The 20,665-nt window shown below is 35.5% G+C and overlaps 1 protein-coding gene across 1 annotated transcript in view; it reads left to right on the top strand.

Moving 5' to 3' along the window:
- Nucleotides 1-20,665, top strand: part of LOC111514123 (voltage-dependent calcium channel gamma-5 subunit) — a gene marked incomplete at its 5' end in the record, with an annotated part of 298,378 nt that overhangs the window by 238,582 nt on the left and 39,131 nt on the right. Inside the window, one exon of the mRNA XM_074185146.1 lies at nt 10,974-11,194. Coding sequence (XP_074041247.1) covers nt 10,974-11,194 — 221 coding nt within the window. The remainder of the gene's footprint in view (nt 1-10,973; nt 11,195-20,665) is intronic.

Raw genomic sequence — 20,665 nt, 5'->3', positions numbered from 1 at the left:
ACAGGGGTGGTTCCATTTTAAATGGGTCACACTGTATATATATATATATATATATATAAATATATATATATATAAATATATTAGCTTTTATTAGTTATTATTAGTTATTATTAATTTAGTTAACTGGTTATTATATAACTATAGATCATTTTTCAGTTGGGTATTTCAGTCAATCTCTGTGGGCTATGGAAACACTATTTTTTGCTATTTAAGTTTTCAGAAATATATTTTTTTTCCTTCATCAAGAATATCTACAAAATAAAGATCGTGCAAATATTATATAGTAATAGATATGTTACAAAATATTCACCAAAGTTAGGTTAGGCATATAAATCCAAACATAAAAACGAAAAGTCGAATGCAAAATTTAACGTTGGAAATTTTGTTACAGCACCACAGAAAATGTGATTATGATGATATTTACACATACAGTGAGATTGAAATGTAAGTGTATGTGGAAAATTATTAGTGATATAATATTGAAATTATTTGTTCAATTTCATTTATCAAAAGTTTAAATATAATTATAAATTTGACTTGAATTTTGTATTTCTGATTTTTTGTTTATGTGGAGTACATTCCACACCCTGAGCCTTCTTTAGTTTTAGAGCCGTCTGTATAAATCCGTATTGCATTTGTATCATCTGACTCTATGTTCTGCTTAATTTGTATTCTGTAGAGTTCATCAAACACAAACCTGGGTTCAAGTGCATCGCTTGTTGCCTGCAGCAGAGGTTGCGCAGTAAGCGCTTCCCGCCATAGGTCCAGCTTCAATTGACTCATTCCTACTTCGAGGTTTACACCAGCCATGCGCAATCGTACCATGGCCAATAACGCAACCTCCTTAACGTACAGATCCAGAGGGGTCAGACCCGTGATCAATTCCATTGCCGCGGTTGGTGTTGTTCTCATGGCTCCTGTGATGTTGCTTGTAAAACTTTTGGTCCCCATGCAATGGCTCCATACTTTAACATAGGTCTTATCATTGCAGTGTAGATCCAGGTGACCAAACAGGGTGAAAGACCCCATGCGCGTCCCTCTGTCCTTCGACATTGCTCATAAGCCACGTATGCTCTTTTTGCTCTACTCTGTATATGAGAGTTCCATGTCAGCTTCCTCTCGAGGATAGTACCAAGTTATTTTACCTCTTCAGAGAAGTTTAGTTTGCTTTTGAAGATTTCGGGAGGTTTTAAGCCCGTTAAACTTCTTTTCCTGGTGAAAAGGACCATCTCAGTCTTCTTGGGATTGATTGACAGTGAGTGTTCCTCACACCATGTTTCTATTAATTTGAGCCCATCTTGGCCTCTATGGCACAGTGTGTTTACAAATTTGCCGGTCTGCAAGATAACTATGTCATTTGCGTATGCAATTGTGTAGAATCCATTTCTGTTAAGGTGATTAATCAGGGTATCCAGAACTATGTTTCAGAAAAGGGATGATAGGACCCCTCCCTGTGGACATCTCCTCATGACCAGTCCTTTCACTGTGATGTCTTCTACATCAATACTCATTGCTCTACTAGAGAGCATCTTGAGTATCCATTCTCCTACTACCAGGGGTACATTCCTGTAGTGTAGTTGCTGGGTGATTGTTGGAAAGGTTGTTTCATCAAACGCTCCCTCGATATCTGTGAATATACCCAGGGTGGATTCTTTGTTGTCCAATGATCTCCCGATTCTGCCAACCACATGGTGGAGGGCCGAAAGAGTAGACCTTCCCGGAGTATGTGCATGCTGATTTGGATGAAGTGGGTTGTGAACTAGTACTTCATCTCTTATGTTCCGCTCACATAGCCTCTCCATGGTTTTTAAGAAAAACGATGTGAGACTAATTGGTCGGAATGCTTTTGGTAAGGTGTAGTCCATCCTACCTGGTTTGGGTATGAATACTACTCTAACTCCTCTCCACTTACTGAGAATATACGTCAGAGGTAGAAAGGCTTTGAATATTCCAACCAGGTGCGGCATAAGAGTGTCCAGTCCCCACTGAAGTAGGGCTGGTCTTATACCGACAGGTCCTGGTGACTTGAAGGGGGAAAAGCCCAATATAGCCCATCTTATTTTGTCCTCATCAATTACTGCACTGGCAGATTGCCAGTCGTATTGTGAGGGTGTTGTTGGTACATCCATCCAGTTCGTCGTTCCAGGAGAGACAGAACCTTTGAAGTGAGTTTCCATAAGAATCTCAGCACTCTCCTGGAGGTTGGCGGCTTTGTCGCCATTTTCCCCCGTCAGGATTCCGTTACTCTTATGGTGGTTATTTGAGAGTGCCTTCTGTAGCCTAGAAGCTAGTGGAAAGTCTTCGACTGCCTCACAATAGGCTTTCCAGGCTTCTCTTTGATTTCGTCTGCAGACTTTTCTGAACTCTGAGGTTGGCTTGATATATACCCCAGTCCTCTTCGAGTCTTGTACGTTTTGCCTTGTTAAAGGTCGTTCTCGCCGTCTTTCTGAGGTGTTCCAATTCAGGGCACCACCATGTGTTGGTTGTGCCATGTTTGAACCATCCTCATCGGACAGGATTTCTTGTAGGTAATGTCTATTTTGTTATGGATAGATATCGTGTACCTTTCCAGTTTTTCATTGTTGCCAGGAGTCAGAACCTCTGTTTCCCGTAGATATTTGATATTTTGACTGTCGTAAGCGTGATATCTATTGATGTTTGGCTACGGGCGTTAATCAATGTCGGCTCCGTGCCTGTGTTCAATATTGTTAGAACTTTCTCAATTATATATTCATATAGGGACTTAAGAGTCGATTGTAGAGAGCTACATCCATCCTCTCCGGATCACGGGATTTTACAGTGGTCCTGAGATCCTGGTTTACCGTATAGGTCAGCCAGCGGTGGTCTGACATAGAAATATGGTCCGAGACTTGCCAGTCTTGGATTTTGTTTGATATTTTGGCTGTCGTAAGCGTGATATCTATTAAAGTTTGGCTACGGGCGTTAATAAATGTTGGCTCCATGCCTCTGTTCAAGATTGTTAGATCTTTCTGTATTATATATTCATATAGTGACTTACCTCGGGCGTTGATATCTTTGCTGCCCCAGTTCAAGTGGAGAGAGTTTGAGTCGCAACCCAATATGAGCTCCATCCACTCTCTGGTTGAGGCAGTGATCCACTAGTACCTCCATTTCTCTGATCGGTGGTAGGGTGGCTGCATCTGAAGGGAGGTACAACGATGCGAGTATCAACGCCATATATTTGCCTTTTCCGACTTGACATTCAACTTTAACCGCAGTGAGGTCTGAGGTGCTGAATTGTGCCATCGAAAAGGCTATATATTTCCTAGGAACGTAGACAGCCGTCCTAGGTTGCTGATTGCTTGGTGAGCTGAAAATTTGACCAGTTAGGCTATGGCAACCAGTAATTTTGGTCTTTATTATCCAGGGCTCCTGGATCAAAGCTATTACCTCCTCCAATACATCAAGGTGACGGCATAGTATTGCATTGTATTATTGTTATCTTTTTGTCAACGTCCTTGCCCATGAGACAGTTGTCAGATTCAAGTTACCTTTAGAGGTCCATCTGCTCCCCCACTGGGAGGGAGGTGGCCTCGCTGTTTTTGGGTGCCTCCTCCGTCAGGTCATCGACTGTCATCTGTTCAGATGCTTCGACTTCCTTTTCGGGACCCATGGTGGCCTTGGGGGTCAATATTCACTCTAGGTGGCTCGATTTCCGAGGACCTAGGGTATCCAGAGGTACCCTCTGCTTTTGTCTTTGTTACCCTAATAGTCAGTGAGGTAAACGCGTAGCTTAACCTCATCGACTTCTTCTTTAGGACAGCCATATCATCGTCTCCGATCCCAAAGACGAAGAGGTGCCCTTGTGGTTTCATCTTAGCCTCATGATGAAAAGTGTATCATTTTGCTACCGTCAGGTCAGGGTTCTGCGCCTTCAGCCGACCCAGCACCCTCTTCTTTTCACCGGATGTCGTCTTGTGGACGTCCTCCGGGATCCAGAGTGAGGCTTTGATAAGCTTTGGGAGCTTATCCACGCTGACGACCGCAAGTAATGCCTCCTCCCACGGATTAATATTCATTGTGGCTTTCTTCAGCCACTCTAGCGTCACGTCGTCGTCGCAGACCACTTTGATGATGTCACCGGAGTATGTCCACGACTTGAACATGGGCGGTTTGCTGTTGTTGCTGAAGGCGGAGAAGATGATCTTGTCCAGCCCCTCCAACAGTTGAGACTTTCTCGTTCTGCGATAACATTACCGTACGGGTTTATCTCATCTATGATGGCTACCTTGAGGTGTCTCAAGGAAGGTTTTGGAAGGTGCAGCGACATTACTGTCGCTGCGCAGCTCTTTCAAATTTCTTGTGGTTTCCTCCGTGGAGGTACTCGCGTGAGGGCACTTTCCTGCAGTGGCAGCCGGTTCCTTGTCTTTTTCAAGGCGGAGCTCTCGGCGCTCGCCGCAAGAGATGCCCTTATTGTTGGAGATAGAGTAGAAAAGAGGGAAGGTGCACTCATAGTTGCTGCCTTTCCTGTCTCTTCCGCTCTCTTTCTCCTCTTGGTCTCGACGCCGCTAATACGCTTACGCCTTGGCCGTTGTGTTACATTGCGAGGTGGTCTGCTATGTCCAGCCTCATTCTGAGCGGTAACTTGGGGTGAACATTTCTGTTCATCCCCAGTCCCCGCCCTAAATTGAGGTGAGCATTGCTGTCCAGCCTCGGGATTTGTTGTTTTTTTGTCTGTTTGTTTTTTGTCCGTATTCATGTATGTTCCCACGAGTAGCAAAGGGCCACCTCTGGCAGAGCCCTGCATTACCATAGGAAGGCTAAACACAATGAGGTTTCGCTCGGTTCCTCAAGGGGATCGTTCGTAACCGTATATCACCCTGCGGCCATTCAGCTGTCGGCACGATTCCTTACATCTTAGCTTGGGTAGGCTGGTCTGCGGTGGCATGTTTTGCAGGGCTTTCAGTTCCCCTCACCCTACTTATTTCTGCCACTGACCAGGAGTTCGGTAACCCCGTCCGTAAGGCCACATTGGCTTCCCGGACAGGGCCTCCAGTCCCCTGGCCGTTCCCCTATCCGCCACCTGGGGACGCACCCGATAGGTATACCAACCCCCGGGAATTCAAATATTGATTTCCAATTGTAATACTCAAATTACTCCGTCCTGATTATTATATGAAAGACGAAAGTGCACCATTTCGAACTCATTTCTGGCACTTTTTGGACATTCATTAGCATATTTTTATTTTCCAATTTCATTGTATTCATCTATTCACACCGGATATCACAAGTTTAATAGCACTTTATGAAACTCATGTTAGCTCTTTCATTTGTTCATAATGGAAACTGATCGAAAAGCATATATCTAAAATAATTGACCCAATTGTCCGCAATCAGATCCAAATGTGATGAACAGAAAACAAAATGTACTCATACAATTATCAATTAAAATGGAAATATTTGTTATTTATGATGAAAGGCGAGATCAAATGAATGAAAAACAACTCTCTGTAAAATGAATCGAAAACCTAAATTCCATTGATTATTCATTATTTTATATCCGACCTTTTTGCTCTGTGGAGAATTAAATGTCCCTGGCGAATTTAAATCCCAATTTCATTCGAAAATCAGATATTTTGTCGGTGGTAGCTTTTCAATTTTGTTTCATGTGTGTTATCAATCTGACAAATTAGTAAAATGAGTCCAATGCCATTCGACAAAATTAAGCAATTAGTGAAAATTAATCATGGCAAATGTTAAATACCAATTGAGTCTTTGAATGGCACGATTAATGATAAGCGAGATTAGTGTCAGAAATTATCATAGAAATACTCCAGGGAATCATCATAAATAACTGTCGATTTTCAGTTTATGTTTTACTCACTACATCACTGAGTTGGTCTGAATATGGACCAAGACACCTTATACTCCTGGGTAGAAGCATATATAGACAGACATTCTCCTACTCATTCACCATTTCTACCAGTATCACCTTGATGAATGGAGCCGTATTCACAACAGTATTTTCACATTATTCCTCACTTCGGAAACGAATAGAACAATTTCTGTTGATTTTTTTCATTCGAAATACCAACAAAAAATATGTCACCAAATGTAAACTGGCATTAAAAACCGTAGAACTTATAATTTTACACCATCTTCTATATAATCTCCGTTCGAACATTCAAAAACAACAGATTTCAGACAAAAATTCAACACACATGTAACCGATCACATTCATTTACAACTAGACAAGAATCGACAGACATTTGGAATATATAAGAATCAAGAAAAAGTTTTCGATAAGGTCAGTCAATCGAAACTCATATCTCAATTAGAATAATTGGGATTCAGGGGTAAATTATTTAGGCTTATCAAAACTTGTCTACATAGCAAGACCCGGTATGTTGAGATATATAATGCTATAAGTGAACGGGTAACAATAGAATACGGTGTGCTACAGGGAACTGTATTAGGACCAACACTCTTCAAGTTATATTTGAATGATCTACTGTGTAATAACTGCCGTTGCGATGGTAAACGTTATATGCTATTTCATTCATAGAGATCGAGGTCGTTCATCCGTTTTTTCGGTGTCGATATTTTTCCATTTGAGAAAAAGCTAAACTACTTCATCACTATCGGAATTTTGAGCGTCGTTGTGGTCATGTACAAGTTGGGCTAGACTAAACAAATGAATATATTACGTCCTGCCGATGAGCATACGCTTGGGAAGGTTGAAAACGCTGAGATTAGGTTTTTGTGGCTAGCGTTGCTGACGCGAGGGCTTGGGAGTTTTTGCGAGAGATACATCGAGACGAGATCGAGGGTGTCATCCCTCAGCCTTCGAGGCTGAGGTAGGTGACCTAAATAGGTAACTTATCTTGTCCAAGCACGTGATGCGAAATTTAAGAAAAATCGGTAGTGAAATCTTAAGCCGATATTGGGTACAGGGGAGTTTAAAATAAAAGTGTTGGTACAAAGCTGATTAACGGAAAAACAAATTTTAAAACAGATTTTTAAAAGAGATTATATATTGTTGGGTTCCTAGTGCGGGTTGTTTAGCTAAAGTTCATATCACAAATACAATTGGGCGCAAATTTAAAGTTTTAGGTACACCACTCTCCCTGAAGTAAAAGTGAAACTGAAAGTATTTTGTACTGCGTTGGTGCGTTTTTAGATGGTTAGCAGGTTAAATTGAATAGTGAGTAGCACAGTCAAATTGGCGGCGAATTATTTGTTCTATTTTTTTATATTTTATAGAATTCAAAATTTTTTTTTAATAAGATTATATTCGTTGTTCTTTCATTTTATCCATGGAGTCGTAGTTTTACTCATCATACTTTATATTTGAAATCTGGACTTTCATTTTCTCTTGGACTGAGAAAAATACCATCCTCGTAGAGTAAGATGAAGTGAGGAGAACAAAAACGAATAAGAGACTTTTTGTCAATCTATCGAGGAGAGAATGGTAAGTGAAGAGTATTTTAACCAAGATTAAAATTCAGTTTTGGAACCACATAATGAGAGAAAATATAAGTAGATATACCAAGTGACCAGATTTCAAAAAGACCTGCTTTTGTGCGATCGGCACGAACCCTACATCCTTTTCGTAATTGCCTCAAATCCAAATTTTGATGTGAAGAAATCTGCATCTGGTGACAGCAGCTGCCAAATTTTATTTTAATAAAACAAACACGTTACCAATAATTGATAGACAGTTAAGTATTGTTTCACTAGTGACAAATATATGTAAAAACCCGTAGATGTTACACTGGTAACAGCTTAGTGGGATTTCACGAGGATTTCTCTAATTCCACAATCTAGACTTTTTATAATTTTTGTACGTTATGACACTGTTGACAGAATAAGATCTACCGTGTTCATCACAACTCGAAATTGATATATCAGGCATCGTTATTAGTTTCGAAGATAACACTGTTGTAATGTTCCTATTGAAATAAATATCCCAATTTTGGTTCATTACTAATAATTAAATATGACAAAAGCAATACAATTGAAATGTCTGAATCAGAAAGTTCGAAGTACCATGAAATAATGATTGACAGGCACCACAGTTGGGATTAGCAAGTGAGCAATGTTATAGAAAACGTGAGAATGTTTTTAGCGCAATTAAAGTAATGGAAACGGTTTTTTGGTGTTCGCCTTCCGAACATTATATATGTTCGTATCATTCAATCTCATGGAACTTAAAAATAATGTATAGAGAAAATTATAAATGCCCTCAGATTCATTATATCAAGAGGCACAGGTCTTGAATGTCGGACAAATCTGTTGAAATATTTAAGTAGCTATCAAAAATTAAAATTTTTCTCTCAGATTTAAACAACATACTTATGGTACAAGGTACAGAAACATAACAGAAGAACAAAAAGTGAATAAAGTTATTAGTAAAAAAATTACTCTTTTCTTGCTCAAAAAACATGTCAAATCATGAAGATATCTAGAATAAATATACTTCAAATTGGTACTCAAAAAAATACAATAATTATATTTATGTAAATTCTAGTAATGGGCAGAAAAGTGATGATATATTTCCAATCTCATCAGCGTATTCTTCATATATTTCATCAGAATAAGATATTTTTTTCATTTTTCATTTGATTTTCAAGTTGAGTGCTGCTATCATTGACGAGAATAAGTTTTCTTTTTTTTTTTTCATCTAGTGTTCGTGTTATATGTATTATATTTTTGTGTATGAAGTATGTTTGAGTGAGAATAACTTTCGCTGTTACTCTAGAACTACAAGAACTCTACTGATTGTATAACCAACCCCAACTCCCTTCTCCATATACAAGTAAGAGCTGCTGTTCGTACTCCAGTGGAATACGTTTATTCATGTCTTTGGATCATTACTATTATTGTGAAGCCTGGGATCAACTTCCGAACTACAGAACCAGCTTCATTGTCAAGAAGTAATATAGATTACTTGTTATTTCGATATTCTCACGAGTAAATAAGTCGTATTCTGTAGTCCACAAAAAAATGTATACAAATTAATTCTGTAACAATTGCAGTAATGATGAAAAACGACCATAAGTACCTGAAACGAAATTGTTGAATCTGTAAGCCTGGAACTGAATTGTTATTCATTATACAAGGGAAAAAAGTATTAGATTTTAGGTTGAGGTTGTGTTGTTTCCCGACGCGAAGCGGAGGGAGACAAAAAACCGTAAGCTAAAATCTAATATTTTTCCCGTGAATAATACACAATTTTTTTCTGTGACGGGTAAAACGACGATTTAATATTGAAAAATTGAATTTCTACCTTCACTTACTTTTTACCTTTACTCACTTTTTTCAAGGGGACCGGGAAAAAAAGTAATTTCATGAAAAGTGACATTTTGTTACCTGTCATCAGAAATGAAATGTCAAACTTTTTTCCCGTCACAGAAAAAACTATGTTTCACGTTGAAATTACAACTTTAAATTTACGATGCCTAATCGAGTTGCTAGTGTGAAAATGATTCATGAGATGATATTGTAGCATTCGAAAATACTACTATTTTAACATTTCCCGATTACACAAATATTCAACAAAAATTTTCATGAGAAAAATTTTAGGTATCTCAATTAAACTGAAAGGGTGTGGATAGTGAAATAAATGTTCAACTTCTCAAGAATAGGTGACGCTCATTTATATTCAAAACCTGGCAAGAGTAGGTACCGCAGAAGGTAGTCAACTGATAACATTTTATAATGCAATGTTGATTGCCTATTTATCGCGATTTCCAATAAATATTTCTGTCATAAATAGTTTCAAATAATCCTTATTATAATTTTTATTCATAGAAAATATTCCATTTGTAATAGTATCTGTTTTTTATTTATTAAAACACTTTGAAAAGACTGGTGTGGAGCCTGTGATTTAAATGAATCGAATTAGTTTAACAAAATCAGCTGTTGATACATCGGTTTACTTTAAATGGAAAATGGCTTATCTTGTCTGCCGTTATCACATTTTTTTTTCTTGTCATGGTCATCGCTAGTGATTACGCCTTTAATCATATTTTTGAGTCTTATCATTTCATTTTCAAATTTTAAAAATCCACATGCCAACTTCATTTCCCAGAGATAAAATCGTGCTATTCGACCCGCTATCTGCACAAATGCTAATAGTACCTAGATGACCACTAGGTGAGAGTGTAAGGTGAATTAATGAAGAGTGGAAGTGTTTTAAAGAAAATGGCGTTCTGAGCCGATGATAGTTTTCTGTGTACTACCTGCTCTCCTTTTTTTGAAAGTACTTCATTTTATAGTTTTCTTATGTAAATTCTCATTCCCGTTCTGTCTCATTTTAATATTCTATAAGTGGAGTTGAAGTTGTAGAATTTCTACTTTCGATTTGTATGAAATTAAAAAGTTCTCCCTAATTTTTGAATTTTAAACTTCCTTCAGTGGGGTGAGTAGCGAATATTCCATTTTTTTTCAATCAACCATTCATCGTAGGGTTGTGGGGATGGTTACACCCTGATACAGGACCTTCGTGAATTGAAAAATACGCAGTCATCTGCAATTTGTCCCTGCTAAGGATCCCTTAGCAGGGACAAATTGCACCCGATCCAGAGTTCATGTTCATGAGTTCATGAATTGTGAGCTAACACGCAGTACTGGGTGATTGCAAGATAAAGATCTGTGCAAAATAAAGAATGTATTAACCTCTTCAGGGTAAGCTATAATATATTGCTGGTGTATGTATTTCTAAACAAGAAGTTTTAATTATAGCCGATTAATTAAAATTATAATCCTCACTGTTTGCTTCCTTTTATATTTTCAGATTGCTCAAGTGAATGCGATATTTTTTTAACCTCACAAATTTAGTTTGTCTGGGCGAACTTCAAATTCTAATTATTGCATTTAGCCAGGTGGCGCCCGGAGCTGCACTTTTTATTCCCACTGAAAGGAAGAAACGTAGCAGTATTATTTGTTTTTTTTTTGACACTCAATAAGTAATTGAAGGAGTACAAAAAATTATTTTCTTTTTGTTGCAGGACTATCCCTAGGCACAGCACTGGTGGTTTTCGTGTCATCTCTTTCGGAGACGCTCATGGAAATCTTACAATATCACAAAGAGCCTCCCACCGGCCCCCTCTATGATTACCGCTACGGATGGTGCTTCTTCACGGCCGGAGTCGCCTTCATAATGACCAACATGGCGGCTCTATTCTCCATTTCTGGCTATCTTAACAGGTTTTCCTCGGTTGACGAAATGGTAAGAGAAAAACACTGACAAACAGGTTTTTAATGGGCCATTACTTTTTTGCGTTTCTGTAATGTATAGCGAAAGTTCGTCACCGAAAAGATCTTGTTTTTCACTTGATGGCACAGGAATGTTCATTTAAATATATCCGATGTCGATATGAAAGTTTTCTAGTTTTCATTTACACAATGAGGTTTATATAATATGCTCACTCTGAATGAATTATCTCTGATATAGTGAATTGTAACGAGAATGTGCAACGAGAAAAAGTCAAAAATTAAAGGAATTATGTAAGTCTTTCTCGGTTTATCGACTTTATTTGCAAACTCACAACTTGGGAAATAAGTAGTATGTATTGGACTCACTTACTCAAGAGAGATTCTTTGTACTGAGAGTAATATTAGGTTGTTTCAAAAGTTTTGTCCGTTTCAATGTCATGTGTTTCTGTAGCTCCATATCTCAATAAATATTCATTTCATTGTGTTGTGATATGAATTGATCGCTAGAGAATTTTGTAAACTTTTCTGATCTCCAAAACACCAACTAGATAAGGTTAATTTTATATATTTCAAGGATTCTTTTCAGAAAATAAATTCCAATAGATTTTTTCCATTTCATGAACAAAAGTGACGTTTGAAACTAAAACATGAACAGTTCATCCCACTTTCAAAAGAGTCAAAATACTAATATTTGCTCAATAAAAAATGTTGGTTTCGGTTTCGTGTTGTTTCAAAAAAAGAAAAAGGGTCTTTTTTGCAAAAAATATTCGATGAATTTATGAAGGCAATGGAAAAAAAAGTAGATAGGTAATATTTTCTCAATTATATCTTATTTGAGTTTTTAAAATGTCTCTTTTTCATATAATGGTGAGATATGAAATATATTTTTGTTGCACGTAATGAATACGAAGATTGAGTATGGTATATAGTCTGACATTTAACAAACAGAATCTGATTTCGGTATCATTGAAAAATGTTTCAGGAGTACCTACGCACAAAACTAATTTTTGTCAACATCAGACACAAGAACAGAGCGAATTATTTCAAATTTCAGACCCTGACATCAGATCCGTTTTGCTATTTGATTGCTGATATAATCAGATATATATATATATATATATTTCGGAGATACTAGAAATAATGAAGTATTCGTGCAGAAAATCGATGCAATCAGGTGATTAGTAATGTACCGTTTTTCTGTTTCAATGGTTTCAGTTTATTCTGGTCGGGGGCTTATGTCATCAGTCAAAATTCCACTAAATTTTACCATCTACATATACTGATGGTGATAAAAAAATCAAATTCACGCACAGAAAAATTTCAATTCCATCCAAAACAATTCAAATCAACGAATAATCAAATACTAAACATAAAAAACTTTCATCTTTGGAGTTTCTTCACATTTTGTTGTATTTTGAAAATATCCCGGTATATTGCAAAATATTTAAAGAACGATAGAACAAACGATTTCGGTTGAATTAGACAGAAGTGTACTTTTCAGAATGTACTATTCGGAAATTAAGATCATCGTTATTCGTTTTCAAAATAATCGAAAACTATTCAGGTCGTTGATTTCGATTTCTTCCCTCTGGTATCATTATTTTCTGATTGAGCTTCATGGAAGCTACAATATGCTCCAATTTCATTTCGCATACAACATTTCGTTTACTTAAAGCCACCTTCATAATTCTTTTCCAGTACGAACCTGTATTTTTCATAGCAAATTATAACTCAATAATACCGTTTGTTGTATGATTTCCACTATAAAGGGTTTGACACGGAACAGGACACGTTTTTCGCTATACAATAGCTTTCTCAAACGTAAAATAATATTTCAAGCTTGAGAAAGCTATTGTGTAGCGAAACACGTGTCGCGGTTGTTGTAAAACAATATTTTGAGTTATCAGATCTACCTGATTACTAAATAAGGCAACATTGTAGAAGATAATTTGAAGACTCAGGTACCTATCAGGGGTATCTGTGGTATAAATAAGGACAATATTGTTTGTAGATTTAGTTTAATCTTCCACTTGAAGATGATCACTTGGTGATTGAAACACGTGTCAAAGTGTTAAAAATAACGATTTTGTGTTGAGATAGAACTTCAGTAATAACCATTATTACACCTAAGGTTCCAAAGAGTGCATCACAAGTGTAGACACCTGATCTGTTATCCTTGTCTATCTGTGACTTGTTCTTTTTATGTCTACCCGAAGAATCACCAGTCTGATATGCTGTGTTGGTATTTTGTTTATTCAGCAGACTTTCCATTTTATCTGATGTTTTTTCGGTATATGTGGGTGTCTTAAAGGTGCCAATATAGTTCTGGCACATTTAAGACACTCACATATACAATTCCAAAACGAGAATGAAAAATGTGAAAAAAACAAATTTTTGAAGCCAGTCAATACTGAATTTTGAAGGACAGGTATCTATCTCCAGTGACCTAACATTTCACTAAGACATTTAATTCTTTTTAAAAAATTCATATGAAATTCACCATGAAACACTTTTTTTAACTCTCATATTGTCAATGATTCAGAAACTATTTTTAAGACGAAAAATATCTGAACAAATAAAAATGAAGGACTCGACTCAAATATCCAATTTGCTGGTGGATTTCAACCCGAAAACACAGTGCACTCGGAACTTTTTACCCCTCACGAAAGTTTCAGCAATAATGCAAGGCGAGTCAGTTTTATTTCAAACAAATTGTCCCAAACTTTCCTGTTTTCCATAATATAAAAGCTCGTTTTTCATCGAGCTTCCCTCGCAAATAACTTTTTCCATTCCTTTTCTATTTAGGAAAATAACGAGCTGCAAATATTTCGTTGAAACTGCCGAAGACCGTCGCCCAACAAACATTTTTTTCAGAGAATACAAACTCGGATGAGAAGTTGAACGGAAAGAGTAGGTGTTGATTCTCATCTCGCATCAGTCTGAATACAAGAGGGACAGATTCAAGATTATACTAGTAGGAGGAAGGGAGATCCTCCATTATATTTGAGAGTTTCAGCATTTCCGCTTTTTTTAATTCCTCCATTCAGTCTGTTTTGTTTTGTGTTTATTTTCGAGTTTGAACATATCCATAATGAAAATATAAGCTTCGTTTCGCAGTGGAGTACATTATGTAATGAAAAGTTTCTTTTTATACTCAGATGATAAGGATTTCTCATATCATAACGTACTGTGTTTTGAAAAAATGAGAATTGAAACTTTCATACCACTTGTATTTGTAACTGACGTTACTATAGTTTCGTCATATGAAGACATTTTTGAACGAATGCAATAAACTGAAATGATTATCAATACCTTATATACACTTATAATCCGGTCAATTTAGACATTCGAGGGTAAAAAATTCACACCTATCGATCCGATACCGAGGTAAAGGTCGCAAAAACGAGTGTTTCGCGAATTTCAGCAACTAGTTCAGACAAAAGATGTAATTCAGATAATTGTCTATGAGAAATGTTGAAGTACTTTTCCTGAGAGCCACTTTTTCTGAGATATAACGATTCAAACAGTTTGAAGTATTAGTGCTACAACGAATGAGTATAACTGCGGCATTTCAAGATGAAATTGAAAAATATTTTTTCATATGAATAGGCTTCCTACCCTTTATCATTGTTTGATGACATTAGAATGTGTGTTTTCATTAGATTCATGTCGACAAAAAATTGAAAGAACCAGGTTACCACTATTTTTTTTGAAAAGTCATGAATTTTCAGTAGTGAAATGATAGTGGTAAAATAAAGAGTGTTATTTGGTGCAAATGAAGTACCTATATATATACTCATATGTATGCGAAATAGTTGAGAAATGAGTTCTTTGGATTCCGCGTCAGATATCTTTCTAGTTTTGATATATATCAACAGCTCTTCCACTCACTTCAATTATAAGGGTTATATTACTTCTGGTGTCCTTCTTTATCCACTAAAAATGGGTTCAATTTACTCGGTGATATGATATTAGCTCGAAAGAAAACTGAAAATTGAAGGTGATAATGTTTATATAAGTGAAATTTCATTCAATGAAAGTCATTTTTTGTGAAGGAAAATCAGTTTTGTATCAATCTTTCTTGGTTCATCGAAAGAAAACACATACAAATCGGATCATCATGCGAGTGTTAAAAAAGGTATAATAAATTGTCTTTACAACAAAGCAAAAACGATATGCAATTCAACTGAAAATTTCAATAAAGAAATATCATTAATTGAATCTGCTCTGAAAGATAACACTTATTCAGATTCGTTCAATAATTCAACGATGAATGCAATAGAAAATAAAGAGTCAATCAAAAACCAAACGACCCTACAAACAGCTTCACAAATTCAACAACATCTAACTCAACAATTACCAATTCAGCATCCACCAACACCTTTCACAACTAAACGTTATATCTTACATTCCAGGAGTATCTGAAAAAATAAGAACGAATTAAAAATAGATATGTTGTCAGAACTATTTTCAAAACAAAAAATACACAGAGATCCATACTCACACATACAAAACCCAAAAACACTGAAGAAAAATGAAAAATTGCATTTTATTATTGTGGTAAAAGTTATTTTGGTGAAACTTCGAGACAATTGAAAGTGCGTGAGAATGAACATCGAGATCACATTAAAATAGACAACTGACAGGATCTGAATTGTCAGAACACATTTTAAAATCAGACGGTGAACATCGAGTTGAGTATTTCGAACACCTTAGAAATAGACCGTACTTAGCTACCCATCTTGAAAGAAAATTTGGATAGTGGTGAAATGGCAACAAACTGATTCGGAGAGCAACTTGTATTACATCGAATGTTTCAGTTATCAATCAACAACATTGACATAATTTCACATTTCGAAACTCCTTTGATATCTGTCGAAGAAATTGAGAAATAAATAATCGAAAAGGGAATAACTGCAAATATCTTTGAATTTTTTGAAAATTTCTGAAGACCAAAGCAGATTTTGGCCTGCGAAACGTTAAGATAAGTATTTTATTATTTCTCAGCAATTCATTTGATATGCAAAATTATTAAATACAACAAGTTAGTGATAAATAGAACATTTTTTCATTGCGAAAAATACTTTGATTTTTTGCAGTAACTTATCTGAGTAAATCAAAAAATCTGCCCTTTCTACACTTGTATGAAGTTCTTTATTATAATTTTCATATTTTTGAGATTGTGGAAGGTAAAAATACCAAAAAAGGTCGACAAAAAACTGGAAATTCATATCATTACTTTTTTATATATTTCATCGTGAAGCGTTTCTATGGATAATATCTATTCCGGATCCATGAAGGAAGTTTGAAGTACACACAGAGTAAGAAAAATTGAATTTCGTGTAATGTAGTCGTTACCAGATAGCTAAAGTATCCAAAGCTCTTTCTGAACTTTTGAAAAAATTGCTACCCTCTCAGTTTTTAAAATCAAATTGGAATTATTTCTTTTTAAAAATCAATAACATGATAAACTTTTCATCATTCCGCTTTTCTATCTCATTTTATCTTTTTCTATTATTTTTTTCCTCTTTGAGTGATTCATGACAAATAATAGTTTGCTCAGTTTTGTATCATCGCCAATCACTGATCTTTATTCAAGTATGTATATACTTATGGTAATGCTATGCTACTTCAATACCCATGCAGCGACTTCTTATGGAGGAGTGGAAGAACAGTTTAGCAGTTTTTGCATAACTGCGAATATTGAACTTCGCCTTTTGCTATAAATTTTTTATATAGTGCTATTTCTGGGGTTTGGTGTTATTATGTAACAAATAAAATACTTTCCCCAATCGATAATTGGAAGTACATAAGAATTACATGAAAACAAAGCGGTATGTAGTATAGTCAGGGAAGTAGATATTTCGGAAACGAAATACACTACATACAGTAAGAACTTTATACTGTGATTGTGTGATTTTTTTGTGGTTGTAATAAGAAAGACATTAATTATTATTATATGTTCAATTTATACAGGTGAAATTTATGTCTTCTGATATTTCTCAACAGTGGTTGTTGATTCATCATTTCCACGAGCAATTGTTGTGGACTACAGGTAGTTATTCACTACGATCGCAACGATATCTATCTGTTTCTCGTCTGTGATAGATTTTCTTCCAGATTCTAACTGATTGATACTGACAATTCGCTCAATGACATTTTTTATGAATTGCTTGGCGTCAGATATTCAGAGGAAAAAACAAAAGCAATCCTTATTCACGCCAAAGCCGGTCATAATTTTCATGAGGCACAATGAGTGGTCAAAGCAAGATTTCGTGATGATTCGATCCGACGAAAACTAATTTATCATGTAGTACGTATAATAAGTATGAAATAATCTCCTCACTTTTAGAAATCCTCAAAAATATTATGTTAATGTCTAGAGTTGGGGGGAGACATTTTGAACATTTATTGTAACTCTTTTCCTTGAACTGTATTATCACTCATCACCATATTTTTCCGGATATGCGCTGCGTATTTTTCGAAAAGAGTTTGCAGACTCGCTTAGTCTGACCTATATGTTTTTTTGTCACTGTTCTCATGGCTTATTTCTTATATTTCGACTTTCAATTCCCCTACAAATTGTGGGGCAAGAAGTTGTGAATGCTATTTCCACGTTTACCTTGAGAATACGATTTAATTCATCAGAGTCTCTTGTTTCATACGGAAAAATAATAAAACTTGAAATATTTTTTTTCCGAAAAGGGTTTTTATAAATGTACGTTTCTTAATTGATTCATCTACAATATTTGGAGAATGCCCCTTGCTCTCAGATATGTTCGATTTTTCTCAATATCGTACATTTCCTTACTCAAAGGAAACGTAATAAGTCTCCGGAAAACAAGTTTATACCTGTCATTTTGTGTTGTGAGCTATCAGAAATAAATCTAAAAGTACCGAAGTTCATCCTGTAGACATCAAATTTTGAACCCTGGTTACTACTAATCACTAAGACAACGAAGTATGGTAACTCCTCGTTGTCTTCAATTCAATAGGTGAGCTCAATATCTGGAGATCTGTTATTAAGAGTTGAATCACAGTCTCCTATATTTGATTTATCTGTTTGAAAAATCACATACATCCTTTGCTTCCAATTCAAATATGCTCATGAACAGATTAGCTATGTGAGGAAATAGTGTGTTTCTCATTGCGTGTTTTCGTCTGAAGAAACGGTTGTAGAACCGGAAGCAGTTTGGTTCCATGGAAATTGTTAATTATGGGGACAATTGTTCCTCACAGCTGCATTATTTAATTTCTATTTGGGAATCAGCCAATGAATCCACAATAAAACCTTCGAAATCTTCACAAAATAAAATCATAGTACTCAGAAGCAACAGCGAATTTGTATAAACCAAAAAATTCAATAGATTTGAACACACTATAGAAACAAAAACTTTCTATAAATAAATAAATCAAATATTTCGAACACAAATTTCATAGAAATCAATAATATTCATGATCATAACACTACACGAACAAAATTGTTATCTAATTTTGGATAGGAACCAATTTATCACGATGGACATATAATATAATACAATTCCTTTAGAAATAAAAAATTCTAAAACTGCTCTCAAGTTCAAAAATCAATTGAAAAAGTATTTATTGAATTGAATTGAAAATACAGGATTTTCATAGCCAGAATCATCTAAATATTTTTGAATTAATGCAAATGCGCCACTGGAATCAATGAATTTGCCCGGGGGTGCCAATTAATTTTAATTGTTGTTTTTATTTTTATCGTTGTTTTTTCTTAAATAAAATGTTTTTTATCATATAGAATTTCACAGCTGACTGTTTGGCTTCAATGATTGTTCAATTATCCATTATGCGTCTTTATATTTTAGTTTTTAATACCTATTAACAAATTTAATGTTCACTGCTCACATCAATTACTTGTGTTTTTTTGTTTGATATTTCATTATTTTCTTAAACTTGTATCTTTGGTTAATTCAGGTAATCCCTTTTCATAAAGATGTCATGTTTTTTGGGATAATTTCAATACATAAGATCCCTCAAATATTCGATGACTTTGGGAAACAACGAGAATACATAAAATGATACTGAAACCTCTCCTAACAACTTCACATTCTCTATGGAACCATGTTAATCAATAACCTTCGAGTTAGGTACTTTGAAACTGTTTGGTTAGCCATTTAGCAATTTCAGTAGGGGAACTTATGGCGGAGACAATTGGTAGGACTGACTTGCCTGGCTTATGAATTGATAGACCAAGTTCAGGGAAATTTAGGATTAGTAACCTGCAGACTGCTGTTCCAAGCCGGTGTGATCAGATTTTGACACTTTTCAAGTGTGGTTTCCACTTCTGAAACTATGTTTTGCGATAGATTTGTTGGTAATTTATCGACTCTTCTCCAATAATTGAATTATCAATTCTGTCGAAGTAAACTGACAATATCATAACCTCAATGCAGGTGTCTGCTTTCAGATAAAAAGCATCTTTCTCTGTCAATCCTTTTCCTTTGCCTCAAGTTATCCAATTCGATTTCTGTATAGTTTTTATCGATTGTGAAAGAGTAAATCGATACATATTTGGACGGAAATCGAAGTTAGTATCTTTCGTAATAATGAATAATAATAATAATATATTTATTTCTCAAATTTGAAAGTAGAGTTGTTGCAAACACGTTACAATGTACAATAATTGGAGAAGAGTCGTCGAAAGCATATATTTATTTATAAATACAAAGTGTAAAGTCGAACAAAACTAACAAGTAAATAAGTAAATATAAAATTAATTTAGTAATTTATCCCCGTAGCATTGAAGTTGATAAGTCATCTATATTATCAATATGAATGAGCATTTACTGAGTCTATAATTCATAGTTGTTCAATAAATTCCTGAAAAGTATAACAGCTCATTTGAAGCAGCAGTTTCTGCAACCTATATTCAAACACATGAGCACTGGGAGAATCCTTGATATCTTCAGGTAGAATATTGTAGAGTGTACACCCATTAAAATCTACACATTTTTCATACAATGCTGTTCTATGAGAATTTGACACCAAGAGACCTTTGATCGAGTATTGTGGTCATGTTGATATGGTTGAAAGATAGATTTATGTCTGAATATATATGCACAAGATTCTAATATATATGTGCTGGCGACTGTCAAAATATTCAGTTTTCTGAATGCATTCCTGCATGACTCTGTAACCTAGCTGAGCAATTATTCTTATCACATATTTTTGAATTAGGAATACCCTTTGCACAGCTGCACTAGTGCCCCAGTTCAGAATCCCATAACGAATGTGGGAATGAAAATTGGCATGATATAAAGTTTTCAATACATTGATACTACAGTGATTAGACATAATATGATATTGGTTTTGCCTTTGTTGAGTTTTAAGTTATTTTTTTCCGATCAAAGATTCATTTAACTGTATATTTTCTGTGGTTCTCCTCAAGCTTTCCATGTTTTCTTCTATCATTAGTATGTTGGTGTCGTCTGCGTAACTAGTA

This window comes from Leptinotarsa decemlineata, unplaced genomic scaffold (assembly GCF_025532065.1).
Source record: "Leptinotarsa decemlineata unplaced genomic scaffold, Ldec_3_MD MMD2_tig00026363_RagTag_RagTag, whole genome shotgun sequence".
NCBI classification, from domain to species: domain Eukaryota; kingdom Metazoa; phylum Arthropoda; class Insecta; order Coleoptera; family Chrysomelidae; genus Leptinotarsa; species Leptinotarsa decemlineata.
This window is presented reverse-complemented; position numbering and strand designations above follow the sequence as displayed.